Source organism: Ailuropoda melanoleuca, chromosome X (assembly GCF_002007445.2).
Source record: "Ailuropoda melanoleuca isolate Jingjing chromosome X, ASM200744v2, whole genome shotgun sequence".
NCBI lineage: Eukaryota > Metazoa > Chordata > Mammalia > Carnivora > Ursidae > Ailuropoda > Ailuropoda melanoleuca.
The window spans coordinates 75,228,619-75,245,549 of NC_048238.1; the positions used below are offsets into that span (position 1 = coordinate 75,228,619).

At 33.6% G+C, this 16,931-nt stretch overlaps 1 protein-coding gene across 4 annotated transcripts in view; it reads left to right on the forward strand.

The window, feature by feature from the left end:
- The window catches only part of COL4A5 (collagen type IV alpha 5 chain), a 224,592-nt gene that overhangs the window by 109,408 nt on the left and 98,253 nt on the right, over nt 1-16,931 (forward strand). For all 4 annotated transcript variants that reach the window (XM_034650010.1, XM_002925583.4, XM_034650009.1 and 1 more), the window contains 7 exons: nt 3,554-3,598; nt 8,209-8,253; nt 8,338-8,400; nt 10,710-10,763; nt 11,111-11,137; nt 13,187-13,267; nt 15,702-15,764. In XM_034650010.1, coding sequence (XP_034505901.1) covers nt 3,554-3,598; nt 8,209-8,253; nt 8,338-8,400; nt 10,710-10,763; nt 11,111-11,137; nt 13,187-13,267; nt 15,702-15,764 — 378 coding nt within the window. The remainder of the gene's footprint in view (nt 1-3,553; nt 3,599-8,208; nt 8,254-8,337; nt 8,401-10,709; nt 10,764-11,110; nt 11,138-13,186; nt 13,268-15,701; nt 15,765-16,931) is intronic.

Consider the following 16,931-nt stretch of genomic DNA (forward strand, 5'->3'; position numbering starts at 1 on the left):
ACATGTGCACATACATGCTTATATACGCACACACTTTACCTCCCTTTGTTTATAAAGTGGTAGTATATTCAACATGTTTGACCTCCGTTTTTCACATAATACACATTGTAGATATATTAGTTTACACAGAACCTCCTCATTATCTTTTATAACTACATTGTATTCCATTGTGTGTATAAACCATAATTTTTTATGCCAGTCCCCTGTTGGTGATCAGTTAGGTAATTTTCAATTTTTTTCTTCTACAAACAGCACTGTTAGGATATACAATTTTAATAGATATCCTTTCCCCAATAAGGGATTATCCTGTAAGATTACTAGAAGTGATATTGCTAGCTCAGAGGGTACATGTGTTTATGTATTTTTATGGATATTGCCAAATTGCCCCCCAAGAAGTTGTATGATTTATCCTTGTTTCATCTATATATAAGAACAATTTCCCTATAGCTTCACCAACCCTATTATGAAATTTGGCTTTTTGTCAATCTGATAGATGAAAAATGGTCTCTCAATGCTTTTAGTTTGCATTTCTCTTACTAAGAGTGAGATTAAGCACCTTTTCATAGGTCAAAGAATCAGTTGTGTTTTCTATGAACTGTCTTCTATAACATTTCATTTGCCCATTTTTTCTACAGTATTGTTGGTGGTTTTATATGTTAATGACCTATTTGTATATTAGGGTGATTACCCTTTGTGTTATGAGTTGCAGTTATTTCCCCTAATTTGTCATGTCTTTGCTGATTATGTGCATGTGTGTATGTGTATGTGTGTGTTTATGTGTTTTTCAGGGGTCCTTTATGGCTTTTGGATTTTGAGTAGGAAATGCCTTCCCCAGTGTAAGATTATAATTTTCCCATTTTTTCTTCTAGTATTTTAATAGTTTCATTTCTTCATGTAAATATCTTTTCTATTTCTAATTCATCCTGGTGTGTGGTTTGTTATGTAAGTAAGTTCCACCTTTATGTTTTTTCCAGATGTCCTCACAAATGTGTCCCAATGTAAATTTCCCCATTGATCTGCAGTGCCGCTTTCAGTATAAACCAAATTCACGCAAATATATGGATTTGGTTTTAGACATTGCATACCCTTTCAGTGATACACTTATTCAAATATCAGAACAAAACTATTTTAATTATTGATGTATTATGCTGTAATTTTGTATCTGGCAGGGCTAGTTTCCCCTTACTGTTCTTTTTTTTCCAGGATGTTCCTCAGTGTTCTTGCTTGTTTATTTTTCCATATGAACTTTATAGTTGCCTTATCCAGTTTAAAAAAAAAATCATGTTATTTCTATTTTTATTTTGTCAAATTTTAACTAAATTTGTTGAGAATTGACTATTTTTTATGTTGACTCCTATTATTGAAGAACATGGAGTGCCTTTCCATTTGTTCTCATCTTCCTTTTGAACTTCAGAAATGTTTTAAACTTTTCTTCTTATGAATCTTGTACATTTCTTATTAAGTTTATTCCTAAATATTTTCTTTTTTGCTATTGTAAATTGCATATTTTCTTCCATTATATTTTCTAACTGGTAGTTGGTATTTAAGAAAGCTACGGATTTTCTCATATTAATTTTATATACAGTTTTACAGTTATCTTTCTGAATTACCTTACTGATTATAGTAGTTTTTCATGTAATTTTCTTTGCTTTTCTTGCATACAATCATATTATTTGCAAATAGTGTTAGTTTTGCCTCATCCTTTCCAAATTTTATACCTCTATTTTCCACTTATTTAACTATGTTGGTTAGGACAACCAGTTAAATATTAAGGAATCTTTGTCTTATTTCTGCCTTTAGTGGAAAGATGCAAAAAGATTAAGCAAACAGCCTTCTGGTTGTTTTTTTTTTTTAAGATTTTATTTATTTATTTGACAGAGATAGAGACAGCCCAGCGAGAGAGGGAACACAAGCAGGGGGAGTGGGAGAGGAAGAAGCAGGCTCGTAGCAGAGGAGCCTGATGTGGGTTCGATCCCACAACGCCGGGATCACGCCCTGAGGTGAAGGCAGACGCTTAACCGCTGTGCCACCCAGGCACCCCTCTGGTTGTTTTAAAATAGAATTAGATTTACTTTAATCTCCTTAAAGATGCATCTGTTGTGGAAAGAGTAGATTATTAAACTTTTTAAAAGCAAGGTGTAGTAGGCAGAATAATGTCTTCCTCCTAATGATGTCCATGATGTAATCCTCAGGACTTGTGAATATGTTAGGTTATAGAAACAAACAAAATTAAGATTGCAGATGGAATTAAATTTGCTAATCAGCTGCTCTTAAAGTAAAGAGATTATTCTGGATTATCTGGATGGGGCCGTATAATCACAAGAGTCCTTTAAATGTGGAAGAGGGAGGCAGAAGAGACAGTGTCAGATCGAAGCAATGTTAGAAAGATTCATTCAACCATTGCTGGCTTTGAAGATTGAAGAGGGCCATGAGTTGAGGAATGCTGGCTGCTCTAGCAGCTGGAAAAAAGGAAATGGATTCTCTTCCTAGAACCTTCAAAAACAAGGTTCTGCCACTGAGACTACTGCCATACTTCTGACTTCCAGAACTGTAAGATTGTGTTGTTTTAAGCCACTAAGTTTGTAGTAATTGATAACAGCAGCATAAGAAACTAATATACCAGGTAACCCTTATTCCAAATGAAAATTTTTATGGAAGCCCCACATAAAACGTAAAAATAGAGCTGTGCTGATGGAAGGAAGGCTGTGACATAGGCTTCAAGGAACCTCCAGTGGAACCTCTAAGGTTATGAGTTGTGTAATTTAGAAACCACTTGTGTAAAGCAAGATGTCCCAGATTAATAAAACCTATCGAAAGCCTCAGGTGGTTGCCTACTAGCTGTATGTCCACTGAAATTCCCATTTTGTGGAGCAGAATTAGGTTTTCTTTATTCCGTTTTTTAAAAACTAGTTAATAAAAACTTAGTGAGGCAAAACTTAAAATTCTCAGCAATGCAATGTTAACTTAGAAATGGGTACATAGATTAACATACATGTGGGCAGCCTCTTTTGCATGAAGTCTACAGAAGCAGCTTAGAAAATCTATGGTTCTTTCTTTTCTTTCCTGAGCTCTGCTAGTACAAAGTACCTTATAAAACAAAGCAAAGGTTTAAAACAGCAAACTCAAGAGCAGCATATATTTGGGTTCAAAAATGATGCTATTTATTACCAGCATGACAAGCAGATTGACGCAATATAGAACCTGCCCAGACTTTCAGCTTGTATTTAGCTTATGCATGATTTTGAGGAGTATCAATACCACTATTTCATCTGTGTTTTGTATGATTTTCATAGTTCACTTTACAAGTACAAAGTTTCTGCTACATGTCAGCACTTTTCTTCTCAGTAAATAAAGACCTTTCTTATTTTTTTTTTATCATATAACTTACCTCAGTGCTTTCAGTCTTAATGATAAATGCTTCTTCCTTGGGTATGTAAGTTTCTCACTTTCACAAAGATTCACAAAAATTAAGTCTCTTATTGTTATAACATAAAATTGGTTATTTGAGGACTATTTTCGGAGGAACAAGAACTAAACATGTTGTATTTTTCAGGGTGATGATGGAATTCCAGGGCCACCAGGACCAAAAGGGATCAGAGTAAGTGATATTTGCTGTATATCAATGTTTTGTTGGTCAAAACAGAGAAAAAGCAAATGAAGTGTTATGAGACAACTGAAAAAGACTCATATTAAAATGCAAAAAGAAAAATACGGTCTTTAAAAAGTTAAATGTAAGAGTTGGTATATATCTACAATTAGCATTTCTTTAGTATTTTGGTAGTTACGTTTATATATCCAGACGTCTATTTAACCTATTGTAAGAAGATTATAAATCAGTTTATGGAAATACAAACATGCTAAATTCCAATGATTTGTCAATTTATTAAAAATATGTATCATACAGATGATTTAAACCAGAACTTCCCAACCATGTGATCATCTCAGTCCTCTGGGTTCAGAGGGCCAATCACCTCAGGCTATATACCCTTCCCAGTGTACCATATACAAATATTGTAATTTTCTTTGTGTATCTTGAAGAGAGTCAGTTTGGGAAGCACTAATTTAAACCACTGTGTTAAAAAGTAACTACTTTAGAAGTATACAACATTTTCTCAATTCTAAGATGTATAATTTTTCATTTTAATGTTCTGAAAACCAAGATTTGTCTCAAAATGGAAGTGCACATTTAGTGTAATTTTTCTTTTCTTTTTTTTTTTAAAGATTTTATTTATTTATTTAACAGAGATAGGGACAGCCAGCGAGAGAGGGAACACAAGCAGGGGGAGTGGGAGAGGAAGGCAGGCTCCCAGTGGAAGGAGCCTGATGTGGGGCTCAATCCCATAATGCCGGGATCACGCCCTGAGCCGAAGGCAGACGCTTAACGACTGAGCCACCCAGGCGCCCCTAGTGTAATTTTTCTAAAAAGCTTTTAGGTTGACATACATCTTTCAGTGTGTCTTAGAATTGGGGAAGCTAGTTTAAAAATAGTCCTGGCTTTTGGAAAATCATATTTAACTTTTCTGAGCCTCAGTTTCTTCATTCGTTAAATTAGAGTGTTGAACAATACAATCTCCAAGGTGCCTTTTAGCTCTAAAATTCTGCATTCATAGACTGACAAGGCCCCTTAATACGAGTATAACGTACATGAGTGATGACATAACATGTTTATTTATGTGACAAAGACAGTTAAACATTCTGATCCTTTGATCTCCAAAAATTAAGTAGATGTACAAATTTTACATAAACATTAAATACATTCTGTTTGCTATATACTTGTTAACAACATATAGCTTGTCTTATGTGCAACTCATACCTGGTGTTTTTTAGGGAACTGGAGAAGTAGGAAAGAAACTCAAAACCCTTGGTTTTATTAGCAGATATGTCTCTATGTTATTTTGTAATAAATGGATTTAAATATATTATTAAAGCTCTTCATAAGAATCATAATGTATCTCATAATAGCTATAGTTACCATTAACTACGTCATAAGCACTGCTGAGACTTAAAACAAAACAAAATAAACCTGTCCATTGTCTCAATTCCTATTTGCAAGAGTCTGATAGTGCCTGAGTAGACTATGTCCCTCAACTAGAACTTCAGAAGTGTAGCCTGATAGTTCCTGCATCCTTGCGTCTCAGCCCAGAGGCAATCTTGACATGCAAATTTTAAAAGACTTATTATCATGGAAAATTTTGAGCATACCCGAATGTACAGAGAATATAGTACAGTGAACCCCCATGTGCCCATCACTCAGCTTCAAAAGTTAGCAACATTTTGACAAGTTTGTTTCATCCATACCCCATCACTATTTGGGGGAAATATTTTTAGGTAAATCCCTCATATCATCCATTCTACCAATGAATACTTCAATATGTCTCTCTAACTGATAACCACATAACCAGTATACCGTTATTACACCTCAAAAAATTAGCAATAATTTTTCAAATATACTTTAAAACTCAGTCCTTATTCAGATTTCCACAGTGGATGTCCTTTAACAATTGGTTTGTTTGAACCAAGATCCAAGCAATTTCCACATACTGCGTTTGGTTGCTATGTTTCTTAAGCCTCTTTTATTATGCTTTTGGAGAAACTGGGTCATTTGTATTGTACTTCATTCTACGTTCTGGATCTGACTGTTTCTTCATGATGTCATTTAAATTGTCCGTCTGTCCCCCATATTTCCTGCAGACTGGAGGTTGCCTTATATGAGGCACTAGAGAACTTTCTGGGGATATAGAAAGAGCTGTACACTTAAGATTTGTGCATTTTCTATATATACATTATACTGCAAAATATTAAAGAAAATAGAAAAAGAATACTATATACATAGTGCTGCATACTTACTATTGAATTACATCTTATGGCACAAACATCTGTTATCCCACTTTTCTGATGTTAGGTTTGATCAGCGGTCTCAGGTATATGAGCCTGATTTTGCCCTCAAAATTTCCCCATCAGCTTTTATTTAATGGTTTAGTATTCATTGATGATTATTGCCTAGATGCGTTTTTTGTTCAGAGTTGCAGAATGGTGATTTTTAAAACTCTATAAATCCTTCATTTATTAACTATTATTCTAATTTATCAGCTGGAATTCTAATAGGGTAATGAGTTAGTACACCAACAACTTTGAATAATGGTCAGGAAGGTTTTAAGAATTTGTTATCATTATAAACACATGGAATTTATCTGATCCAACCAGTTGTACTCATTATTCTTTTTGAAGCCAAATTATCCTATCCTTGGCTTGGTGGAGCCCCTTTAAGTTGGCCCCTGTCCTGTGTCCTTTTGAAAAAAAACATATTGATCTTTGATAACTTTCTTGCTTTCTGATATAAGACTCCTCAGGCTCATTTTGTACATTTCCTTTCCAGATCTGAAATTGGGTATGTATCTGACTCTAGGTTCTTTTTAGTGAAAAATGTGATGTAGATACCGCAGGCTACTGTTAGGGGTTTTCTTTGCTACTGGTAGTCAATTATTTTGATGTCTTTTCAGTTGACAGAATTAGGAAAAACGTATTTTCTAAAGAGAAAAAAATATGAGTTTATGTTATTACTTCCAATTGAAAGTTAAAATGAAAAGAGTTCTGTATACTTATTCTCTCCTCTGCCACCTTCCCTTCCCTATGGTAAAAATCTTGATTCCTAATGACATTAATATAATTTATTATTTTCTTTATCCTATAACATACCTATGATAGCTTCAAAATAGCAATTTACAAGTGAACAAAATAACAATTTCAATTTTAATAGTAATAATAGAATTCTTAAATGCCGTTATTTCTTTGCTGTTCTTTTTTTCTCTTTGAATTGACTGATTTCACTAAGAAAGTGCAGTCAAAATATCTGTTTTAAAGGCACTTGAAGTAATTTTTTTCTTTGTATGGTTTATGTCAACAACCAGATATATATTAAGTTCATTGGTTCCAGTTTTTAATTTTTAATAATTTTCTCTTTTTACCTCTTATTAATTTTTATTTTTAATTATTTAAAATATTTACATTGTTCTTTAACAGTGGTATAGTCAGAGATGCTTCCCATCCATTCTTGCCATCCCCCATTCTTTTCCCTCTTCCCCCTACCTCTTTCCTCCAGACATATTTATTTTTATTATTTTTTAATTTATCTTTTCATTGTTTTGTATCACCACCCTTCTTATGAAAGTGTAGCATATTATATATGCTACTTACACTTGATTTCTTTTACTTTAAATTATATCCTGGAGATTACTACATATTTCAGTGCACAGAGAGAGATCTTTCTCATTCTTGTTAAGGGCTCCATAGGTTTGCATTATGTGGATGTACCATAATTTATTTAGTCATGCCCCTGTTGTTTCTAGTGTTTAGCTGTAATTGTGGTTATATGGTCATTTCTAAACTTTAGTTATAACAATGCTGTAATCAGTAACCTTGAAATTCAGATTTTGTTTCATAATTTCTAGTGTACCTTTGGGATAGGTTCTTAGAAATGGGTTGCTTCAAAGGGTAAAAATGTGTAATTTTGCTAGATATTTCAAATTTCTCTCCGTGATGTTTGAATCCCAATTGCTGTGTATAAGAGTAGGGTGGGGGAATGGGATAGACTGGTGATGGGTAGTAAGGAGGGCACGTATTGCATGGTGCACTGGGTGTTATACGCAACTAATGAATCATCAAACTTTACATCAGAAACCAGGGATATACTGTATGGTGACTAACATAATATATAAAAAAACATTAAAAAAAAAGAGTACATCTTTCCCAGAGTCTCACCTACAGAGAATATTGCCAAACTTGTATTTTTGCCAATTCTGACAGGGAAATTTGATTGAAGAATTTTTGGAGTGATCACATTGATGTTCTCAGGAGCAGATACATTTGCCACTTACCCATCCCCTGCTAAATTCAGTATTCATCACAAACCTGGGAGAACCACTTTATCTTTTAGGAAAGACATTTCTTGCACTAATTTGCCTACTCCTGCTAAGTGCAATGAAGGCAATGCTCCCTCAAATAAGAGTTTCTTCTATATAGTTGCCTATAAAAGAGACTTTTAAACATGTGTAAGAGTTTTTTTTCTATAGAGAGAACAAATGGTAATAATCAATGAGACACATTTGTCCATTGCTATTCTAAATGTAATTTTCATAATTCCCTTAGGTAGGATATAATTTTATTCTTACTGGTTATTGTTTGGTTCAAGGAATTTATTTCTTATTATAGGGTCCTCCTGGACTTCCTGGATTTCCAGGGACACCAGGTCTTCCTGTAAGTAGAATTTGGCTTTTTAATAGAAAATTCCTTTAAAAGTAATCTAAGAAATATTATACATGTGTTATATCCCTTTTAAAGGGAATGCCAGGCCATGATGGGGCCCCAGGACCTCAAGGTATCCCTGGATGCAATGGAACCAAGGTAAGATTTTTTTCAACTTAATCTTAGGCAATATGCTTAATAATAATAGATTTTAAAGTTTAAGGAAATCGATATGAAGAATGTTAGCGATATAGTAGTTCATGTCTAAGACATATATAGGGTATGTTCTGAGTTAACATTTTCAATATATTGAAATATCAATAATTCTTTAGACATGTATAATCAACTGAGATATTTCATTGGATTGAAGGTTATTTACTGAATCCTATTTTGACTTTAGTGTAAAGTAGGATGAGAGTTAAAAAGGAATTAAGATATATAAGTTTCAAATATTATATTATTTGTTAAGAGTAATAATGAATGTCATCCATTAGCTTTGCCTTTTTTAAAACTAAGTACAATGTAAATTTTCAAAAATTCATGTTTTTGAAATTTTTTTTACCTTATCTAATAACTTCCTTAAGAAAAATCCTAAAAGTCTACCTGTAATACAAGACATTAATTTTTACTATAAACTATTAGTATGAAAACGGAAACTCTTCTCCATCAGCTAAAATGATGAATTTAACAATTTAAAAAGAAAAATAAAACTTTATGTATGAAAAACATTTTTTCCTGACCCACTTTTCTTGTCTTTCGTCAACTGTTTGGGTTTATTATAAAGTGATAGCAAGGATGAAAAAAGGGGAAATTTTGCTTTTTTGACAGTTTATCATAGCCTCTGTTCTTATTCCCTCACTTTTCTCCTTTTCCTATCTATTAATGCAGTATGTTATTATTTTCTGTATATCCTTTTGACATTTTCCATTCTGCACATGATATTCTGTGGAACTGTTCATGAAATATCCTTGATCCTTCTAACTTAATGGCATGTGTCAGATTTTGTATTAGGGTACATATTTAAAATAACTTGAACAAACTATTTTGTATTACGAAGGCTGTATTTTGTGTTAATTATTGTAGTATATACTTGAAGGCAATAAAATTATTTTTACCTCCAATATTTCTCCAGGTCAGTGTGACCCTTGCTAATAACAACAACAACAAAATTATATATATATGTATGTACACACACACACACACACGTATCTATTTTATTTGTGAGGCTTACTTGAGTTCTTCACTTCACCTGGGCAGCCTTATAGTGATAGGACAAATGTGGAGTAGTTTGCATGGAACATTGCTTTTAAAGTAGGCTACATTCTTGTGCCTATTCTGGTTATTTGTTTGTTTGCCAGCATGCCTTGAGCAACAAAAAGACCACGAGCCAATGTTTTGAATTTGAAGATCAATGTATCCACAATGAGTATAGTATGCTATACGACAAAAGGGATCTTTTTCTTTCTTTTTATAAAGCAGCACCTTAGGAGATCTCATGATAAGTTTATGTGTGAAGCCCCCAATTATGTTTTTAAAATGAGATTTAAATTTTTTAAGTGGGATTTATTATGTATACTATCAGATAAATTTTTAAAATATTTTACTATGTAACTAATAGAATGAGCCTTAGAGATGGAATCAGACTATATGCGTTCTTTTGTTTTCTGTCTTCTAAACTTGATGTAAAGGCCATTTCCTTTCTCTCTGGGCCTATTTTTTCCATATGTAAAAAGTGATGGAGAGAAGAGTACTGGACAAAGTAATTCAAAGGCCCACAGCTGTAATAATCTTACTCTTTTAAGCCTCTGAGAAGGATGTCTCTAGGATTACCTTGGCATGTGGGTATTAGAAAGGAGGTTGCATTGGGGTTCTTCTACAGCAATTTTACTTTTGTTTTGTAAACCAAATGTCCATATTAGTACTTTACAATAGTGAGTGAGAAAAATTGGGTGCCTAGAAAACATAATGACCTGCAATTGCTAGAACTATTGCTATTATTGTCCTCTTGGTGATATTAATGGCATTCTTTCTTACCATCTTTTCCTCTTTACAAAAATAATTTGAAATAGTTTACAATAGAAAAATGCAATAGGGCAGTTAAAATAAGAATCTATATAATGCATGGACAGGAAATTGAGACAAATCATTAACTATTAAATGTGATGATGGCCAGGAATCTGTGGTATGCTTGTCTCAAAATGGATTTGTCAGAAGAAAATGACTGGGGTAGAAGATATTTTCTTTATTTCTGATTAGGATTGATGAGTAGGGATAAAAGTATCTTAGAAGGCTGAACTGATATAGGCAGTTGATATTGAAATAATTGGAAAGGGAAGGCTAATGAGTTTTTGGCAATCTGGCATGTTTCAGAATGGCTTTTACAGAAATCTTTTCAACAAGTTATTGTTTGTTGGTATAGTTATGCTTTGTTTCTTGTTCTTCCATATTCTTTTATTTTTAACTCCTAGGGAGAACGTGGATTTCCAGGCAGTCCCGGTTTTCCTGGTTTACAGGGTCCTCCAGTAAGTTATACAATTTGGGATTATAATGAACACAGGAATTGACAGAAGAAGCAGAAATGTAACAAGTGAGCTCAGTGCATTCATGTGGAACAAAGTAGTACATTTGAACCTAGTAAACTATAAAAAGATTTTTTTAAAAAAAAAGTTGGTAGTATAGCTCTGTGCTGGGTAAAAGCAAGGATTCTGTTGTATTTAATATAAATGCCATCTCTAAGTATCCTAAAGTACTGTTTACTTAGAATGACCCTACAGTAGTCTATTTAATTGACTCTATTTGGAAAGCATTGTGTTCTTTTGCTCGCACCCCTCTCGTATATATAAAATAATCCTTTTCTTTTTAATAATAGGGACCTCCTGGGATCCCAGGTTTGAAGGTAAGCATCTCATGCTAGGAAAGTAAACATTTTGAATAAGAAATTCAGAAAGCTTGCAACTTCAATCAGATAATGTCTCTTGATGTCTGCCTTAAAATAGATGTTTCTAGAAGTTGTGCAGGTACCCACAAGCCCTCCTTAAGTAATCTCCTTTGTTCCATGGAAGTATCTTCTGTGTGCTGACAGACTCAAATTTCTTTTCTTTTTTTTCTTTTTTTTTTTTTAAAGATTTTATTTATTTGAGAGAGAGAGAGAGAAAGAGCATGAGCATGGGGAGGTGCAGAGGGAGAAGGAGAAGCAGACTCCCCACTGAGCAGGGAGCGCATGCTGGGCTCAATCCCTCAACCCAGAGACCATGACCTGAGCTGAAATCAGATGCTTAACCAACTAAGCCACCCAGGCGCCCCTCACCTTTCTTTTCTGATACTTTTAGTTCCCATTACATTTTGATACAGCTTGACCATCTGCTCCCTCTCGAAATACTCCTTTTCCCTGACTTCTGTGACACTACCCTTTCATGATTTTCTTCTGTATCTCTCTGGTCATCACACAGTCTTCTATACAAATTCATTCTATTCTATGCATCAGGTATCAGGATACAGTTCTGACCCCTTTTCCTCTTCTATGCCTAGCAATATTGTTAAAGCTCATGGTATTGTTTACTATCCAGCTACTAAATACCTACATTTATATCTCTAAAATAAACTTTTCTTCTGAGTTGGATGCATTTATTAAACTGCCTCCCTGACATCTCTACTCAGATATCTCCGAGACATTCAAATTAACACGTTCAAAGTTAACCCAGGCCCCTAAAACCTGAGAGTTAGTATTTATATCTTCTACTCTTTCACACACCTCCTCATTCTATTCTATCACTAAATTCTGTTAATTTTGCCTATAAAATATATCTTAAATTCATCTACTTTTCTCTATCTCCACTGCCATCACACCAACCATAATGTCTCATCTGGACTATTGTAATAGCTTCTTCTTAGTCTTTTTTTTTTTTCCCATTACTATCCCCTCACCTCCCAGCCTAACTTATTCTAGATTGAATAGTCAAGAATGATCTTTTAAAAAACATAAATCAGTAATTTAATTTCACTGCTTATAAACTTTCAAGGGCTTCCCGCTGCATCTGAGATAAAGTCCACATTCTTTTTCAAGACCTGTAACACCTGCATGTTCTGGTCCCTGCCTACATTTCCAGACTTCTCTTTAAACCACCTTTCACTTGGCTTGCTGATCACACTAGTCTGCATTAAGTTATTTGAATGTACCAAGCTCTTCATTTTTGGAGTCCTTTGTAGATAATACTTCAACTGCCTAATACTCTTAAACCATTTTTACCTGGCTGACTCTTGATTATCCTTTAGATCTCAGCCTGAATGTTGCCTTCAAGGATTGCCCTTTTTTGACTACCCAAATCAATTCCTCCACTATTTCTTTTTTTGAAATTGAAATATATTTGATGTATAACACTATATAAATTTAAGGTATGTAACATGTTAATTTGATACATTTATATATTATGATTGTCATTATAACAATAATTAGCACCTCTATCATATTACATAATTATCACTTCTTTTTAGTCCTCCACTATTTCTTTATCATGCACCATGTTGTTTTCTCCATAGCCTTTAACTGAACCTTTTGTCGTCTTATTTGTTTACATGTTATGATCTGCATTTTAAAACCAGTACATTGTTAGCACCATGAAGACAGAGGTCTTGTTTATCTCCTTCACTACTTAGTATCCAGAGCCTAACACAGTTCTTGGAAAATAGTAATAATTGATAAATGTTTTTTAATGAATGAGTAACTGAAGGTACTACAGGCTCATAATAAGTCAATTGTACTTTGGTGTTTTCTGGCCACTTCCCCATTTCCCTTTAAAAGGTAAATTTATTCATGTTAATTACTGAGAATACCTAATCTTCAGAACATTTATGTGACAGATTTAATTCTGAGATCGTTTTTTGTGCTCTTGCCTGTTTTTGTGTGTCATAACTGTTACTTACAACTTCCACTGATGATTTCTTTCAGGGAGAACCAGGCAGTATAATTATGTCATCACTGCCAGGACCAAAGGGTAATCCAGGATATCCAGGTCCTCCTGGAATACAAGTAAGGATCCAGTGATTTTCATCTTTACTATATTAATTAAATCAAATCACAGCATCACATTTTTCTCTTCAGCTTTTAATTCCCTCTATTTTAGTTACAGAAATTATCTGAAGTTTGATAGACACTGCATGTACTTCATACCTGGAAATAAAAGCAATCTGGACCAGGGAGAATTTTGTAAAGGACTGCTTTGTTCTTTCAACTTTCTATCCAGTTTCCATGGAAATTTTTGTTTTGGGATTTGGCAGCGGAAATACACTTCTGTATTCTTATTCTTGTGCTGTGAGGATCAGTAGGTGGTAGGAGTAGTCATGATAATTGTAAATGGTCTGGTTAAAAAAATTGTAGGTCTCCCATCTAAGATATTAGAAGACATCATTTGTAACACTGTTAGTTATGCATAACTGAACATATTTTGAAGGCTGAAGGAATAAAATTTATGCATGGTGAACTTCAAGTACAATCTTAAGAAAAAAGTTATGTTAACCTATAGATAACATGCATGGAGACAGCAATATCTTTTGAGTATAGATCAGGTAGTCAATTTCTTGAGGTTTATATTTCATAAAGTTGATCTCTTTGCCAAAAAAAAATCAGTACTTTCTAATATTTGATTACTAAGATACAATGTTGGGAAAATTTTTCATTAACTACTAACTCATTCCATGCTTGACAACACCCATCCATGTGATCTTAAGTACCGTCAATCTTGCCCTTTATCCCTTATAATTTTTTGTTATGTAATATTTGAAAATGCAGCCAAATACATGCAAGATATATGTATGTTATGAAGCATTAACTACCAAATGAACACATATGAATCCAAAATAACATTTAAGAACTAGAACATTTCAAATAATTTTGAATCAACCTGGGGTTTCCTTGGCAGTCACATCCTTGTGCATTCTACCAAGATATAAGTACCATTTTGAGTTTTCTATTGCTTCTTAAAGATAGTTTTGTTATAAATACATATACCTCTAAACAAGAGTGTTTAATTTTGCTTTTAAAATAATATAACATTTATATAGTTTTCTAAACTTTTTCCACTTGATATGCTAAGATGCCTCCATGTGACTGTAGTTCATTCAGTTTCACTTCCATGTAACATTCCAGTGTGTACACATACTACAATTTATTTCTCTGATCTCCTATTATTGAATATTTGGTTGTTTGGGAATTTTTTTAATTACAAAATAATCCAGGATTTATACCTAGATATAGAGTTGCTGGATTTCACTGAAGTCAAATTTTCAGCTTTTTAAGATGCCAAATTGAGTTCCACAAAAGTTGCATCATTCCTTTATCTGTTGTCCCAGATATTCTCACTTCCTTCTTTGTCTTTAATCTTATTTATTTAATTTAATTAATTTTTTTGCATCCTTTAAAATTTTTAAAAATTTTTGACTCTGGTATAATTAACATAAAATGTTATATTAGTTCCAGGTGTACAATATAATGATTCCACAATTCTGTACATTATTCAGTGTTCATCACAATAAGTGTATTCTTAATCCTTTTCACTTATTTCACCCATCTCCCCCATCTGTCTCCCCTCTGGCACCACTAGTTTGTTCTCTTTATTTAAGAATCTGTTCTTTTTTTATTTCTCTTTAATCTGTCTGTTTTGATTAAATTAAATTCTTCTTTAAAATTTAATTTAATTTTTTAAATTATTATGTTCAATTAGCCAACATATAGTATATCATTATTTTTTGAGGTAGTGTTAATTTAAATTTCACATATGACTGAAATCCTATGGTATTTATTTTTCTCTGACTGACTTATTTGACTTAGCACTATACCCTCTAGATCTATCCATATTGCAAATGGCAAGATTTCATTCTTTTTTTATGGCTGGGTAGTATTCCAGTGTGTGTGTGTGTGTGTGTGTGTACACACCACATCTTCTTTATCCATTCATCTATGGATGGACTCTTGGGTTACTTCCATATCTTGGCTATTGTAAATAAGGCTGCAATAAACATAAGGGTGCATATACATTTTCAAATTAGTGTTTTCATTTTCTTTGGGTAAATACATAGTTATTTTTTACTTTAAAATAGAGAAGCCACCTGGAAACTGCTAGTCCTTCCCTTCCCATTTCTAGCATAAAAACCCACTAAATGCCCATCTTTATCACTTTATTTTGTAAAGCTTCCTTACTATGTGTTTGTCCTACATTTGTTATCTACTGCTATAAAACATAAGTTTTCTAAAAGCTGTAGCCATTCTTTTTAGTTGAATTTCTTTACAGTTACTTACTCCTTTTATTCTTATACATTTTAAAATTCTGCTTATAATACTGCAGAATTGTAGAACTATATAACCAAATTCTGGCAGTTACTTAAAATTTCATTCATTTAGTTCTTTGCATGATATAGTTGAGAAGTTTTTTTTTTTTAAATCCTTTTCTTCACTTCTTTTATAACAGGGCCCAGCTGGTCCCACTGGTTTACCAGGGCCAATTGGTCCCCCAGGACCACCAGGTTTGATGGTAAGCTTGCTTGAGTAATTTTGTTTCTCCTATTTAAAAAAACAATTCCTCTCAGGAATAGTAATATTATTTCTACTACTTGAAAGTATAATGCATTTTCTTTTTTTAATTTATTTTAATTTTTTTTATTATATTATGTTAGTCACCAGTCAGTCCCCGGTTTCCGATGTAAAGTTCGACGATTCATTAGTTGCGTATAATGCATTTTCAATGTTTACAATCTATTTATTTTATTTTATTTTATTTTATTTTATTTTATTTTATTTTATTTTATTTTATTTTATTTTTAAGACTTTATTTACCTATTTGACAGAGAGAGAGAAAGAGAGAGAGCACAAGCAGGAGGAATGGCAGAGGGATAGGGAGGGGGAGAAGCAAGCTCCCCAGTGAGCAAGGAGCCCGATGTGGGTCTCCATCCCAGGACACTGGGATCATAACCTGAGCCAAAGGCAGACGCTTAACCAACTGAGCCACCAAGGCGCCCCTATTTTTATTTTTTAAAAATTAGTATTTACTTGAGAGAGAGAGAGCGTGTGTGCACAAGTGGAGGAGGGGCAGAGAGAGAGGGAGAAGCAGACTTCCCACTAAGCAGGGAGCCGACCCAGGGCTCAATCCCGGGAGTCCAGGATCATGACCTGAGCCAAAGGCAGATGCTTACTGGACTGAGCCACCCAGGTGCCCCTATATATGTGCTAAGTAATAGCTTCATTTTATAGATGGGGAAAAATGAGGTACATAAAAGGAAAGATTTAAAATAAAATATTTTGTTGGTTACCTATTGATATATCCATGTTGAACTTAATTCTAGCCATTGCATTAAGTCTTCTAGGGCAATTCTGTAGTCACTTGATGAAATGTGTTTCTTCATATTGCAGTTTCGTTTAAGAGGAACAAAAACGGGTATTCAGAAAAAAATATTGGCTCTCATTTCTGAGAGGCCTGTGACAAAACAGTAGGATTGCCGAGGGTAGTGAATCACTCTGCAATGGAATAAGGATTTGTGTACCCCAGAAAAGAACCAAAAACTTCTAAAGAGCTTGACTATGCAGCTAGTTCTCTTACTTTACTACCTCTATGGCCACTCATATTTTCTACTGTAATTAAATTCTGAGTATTTTTGCCCCTGAAATACTTAGATTTCATTCAAGTCATGTTTTGGACTTAGAG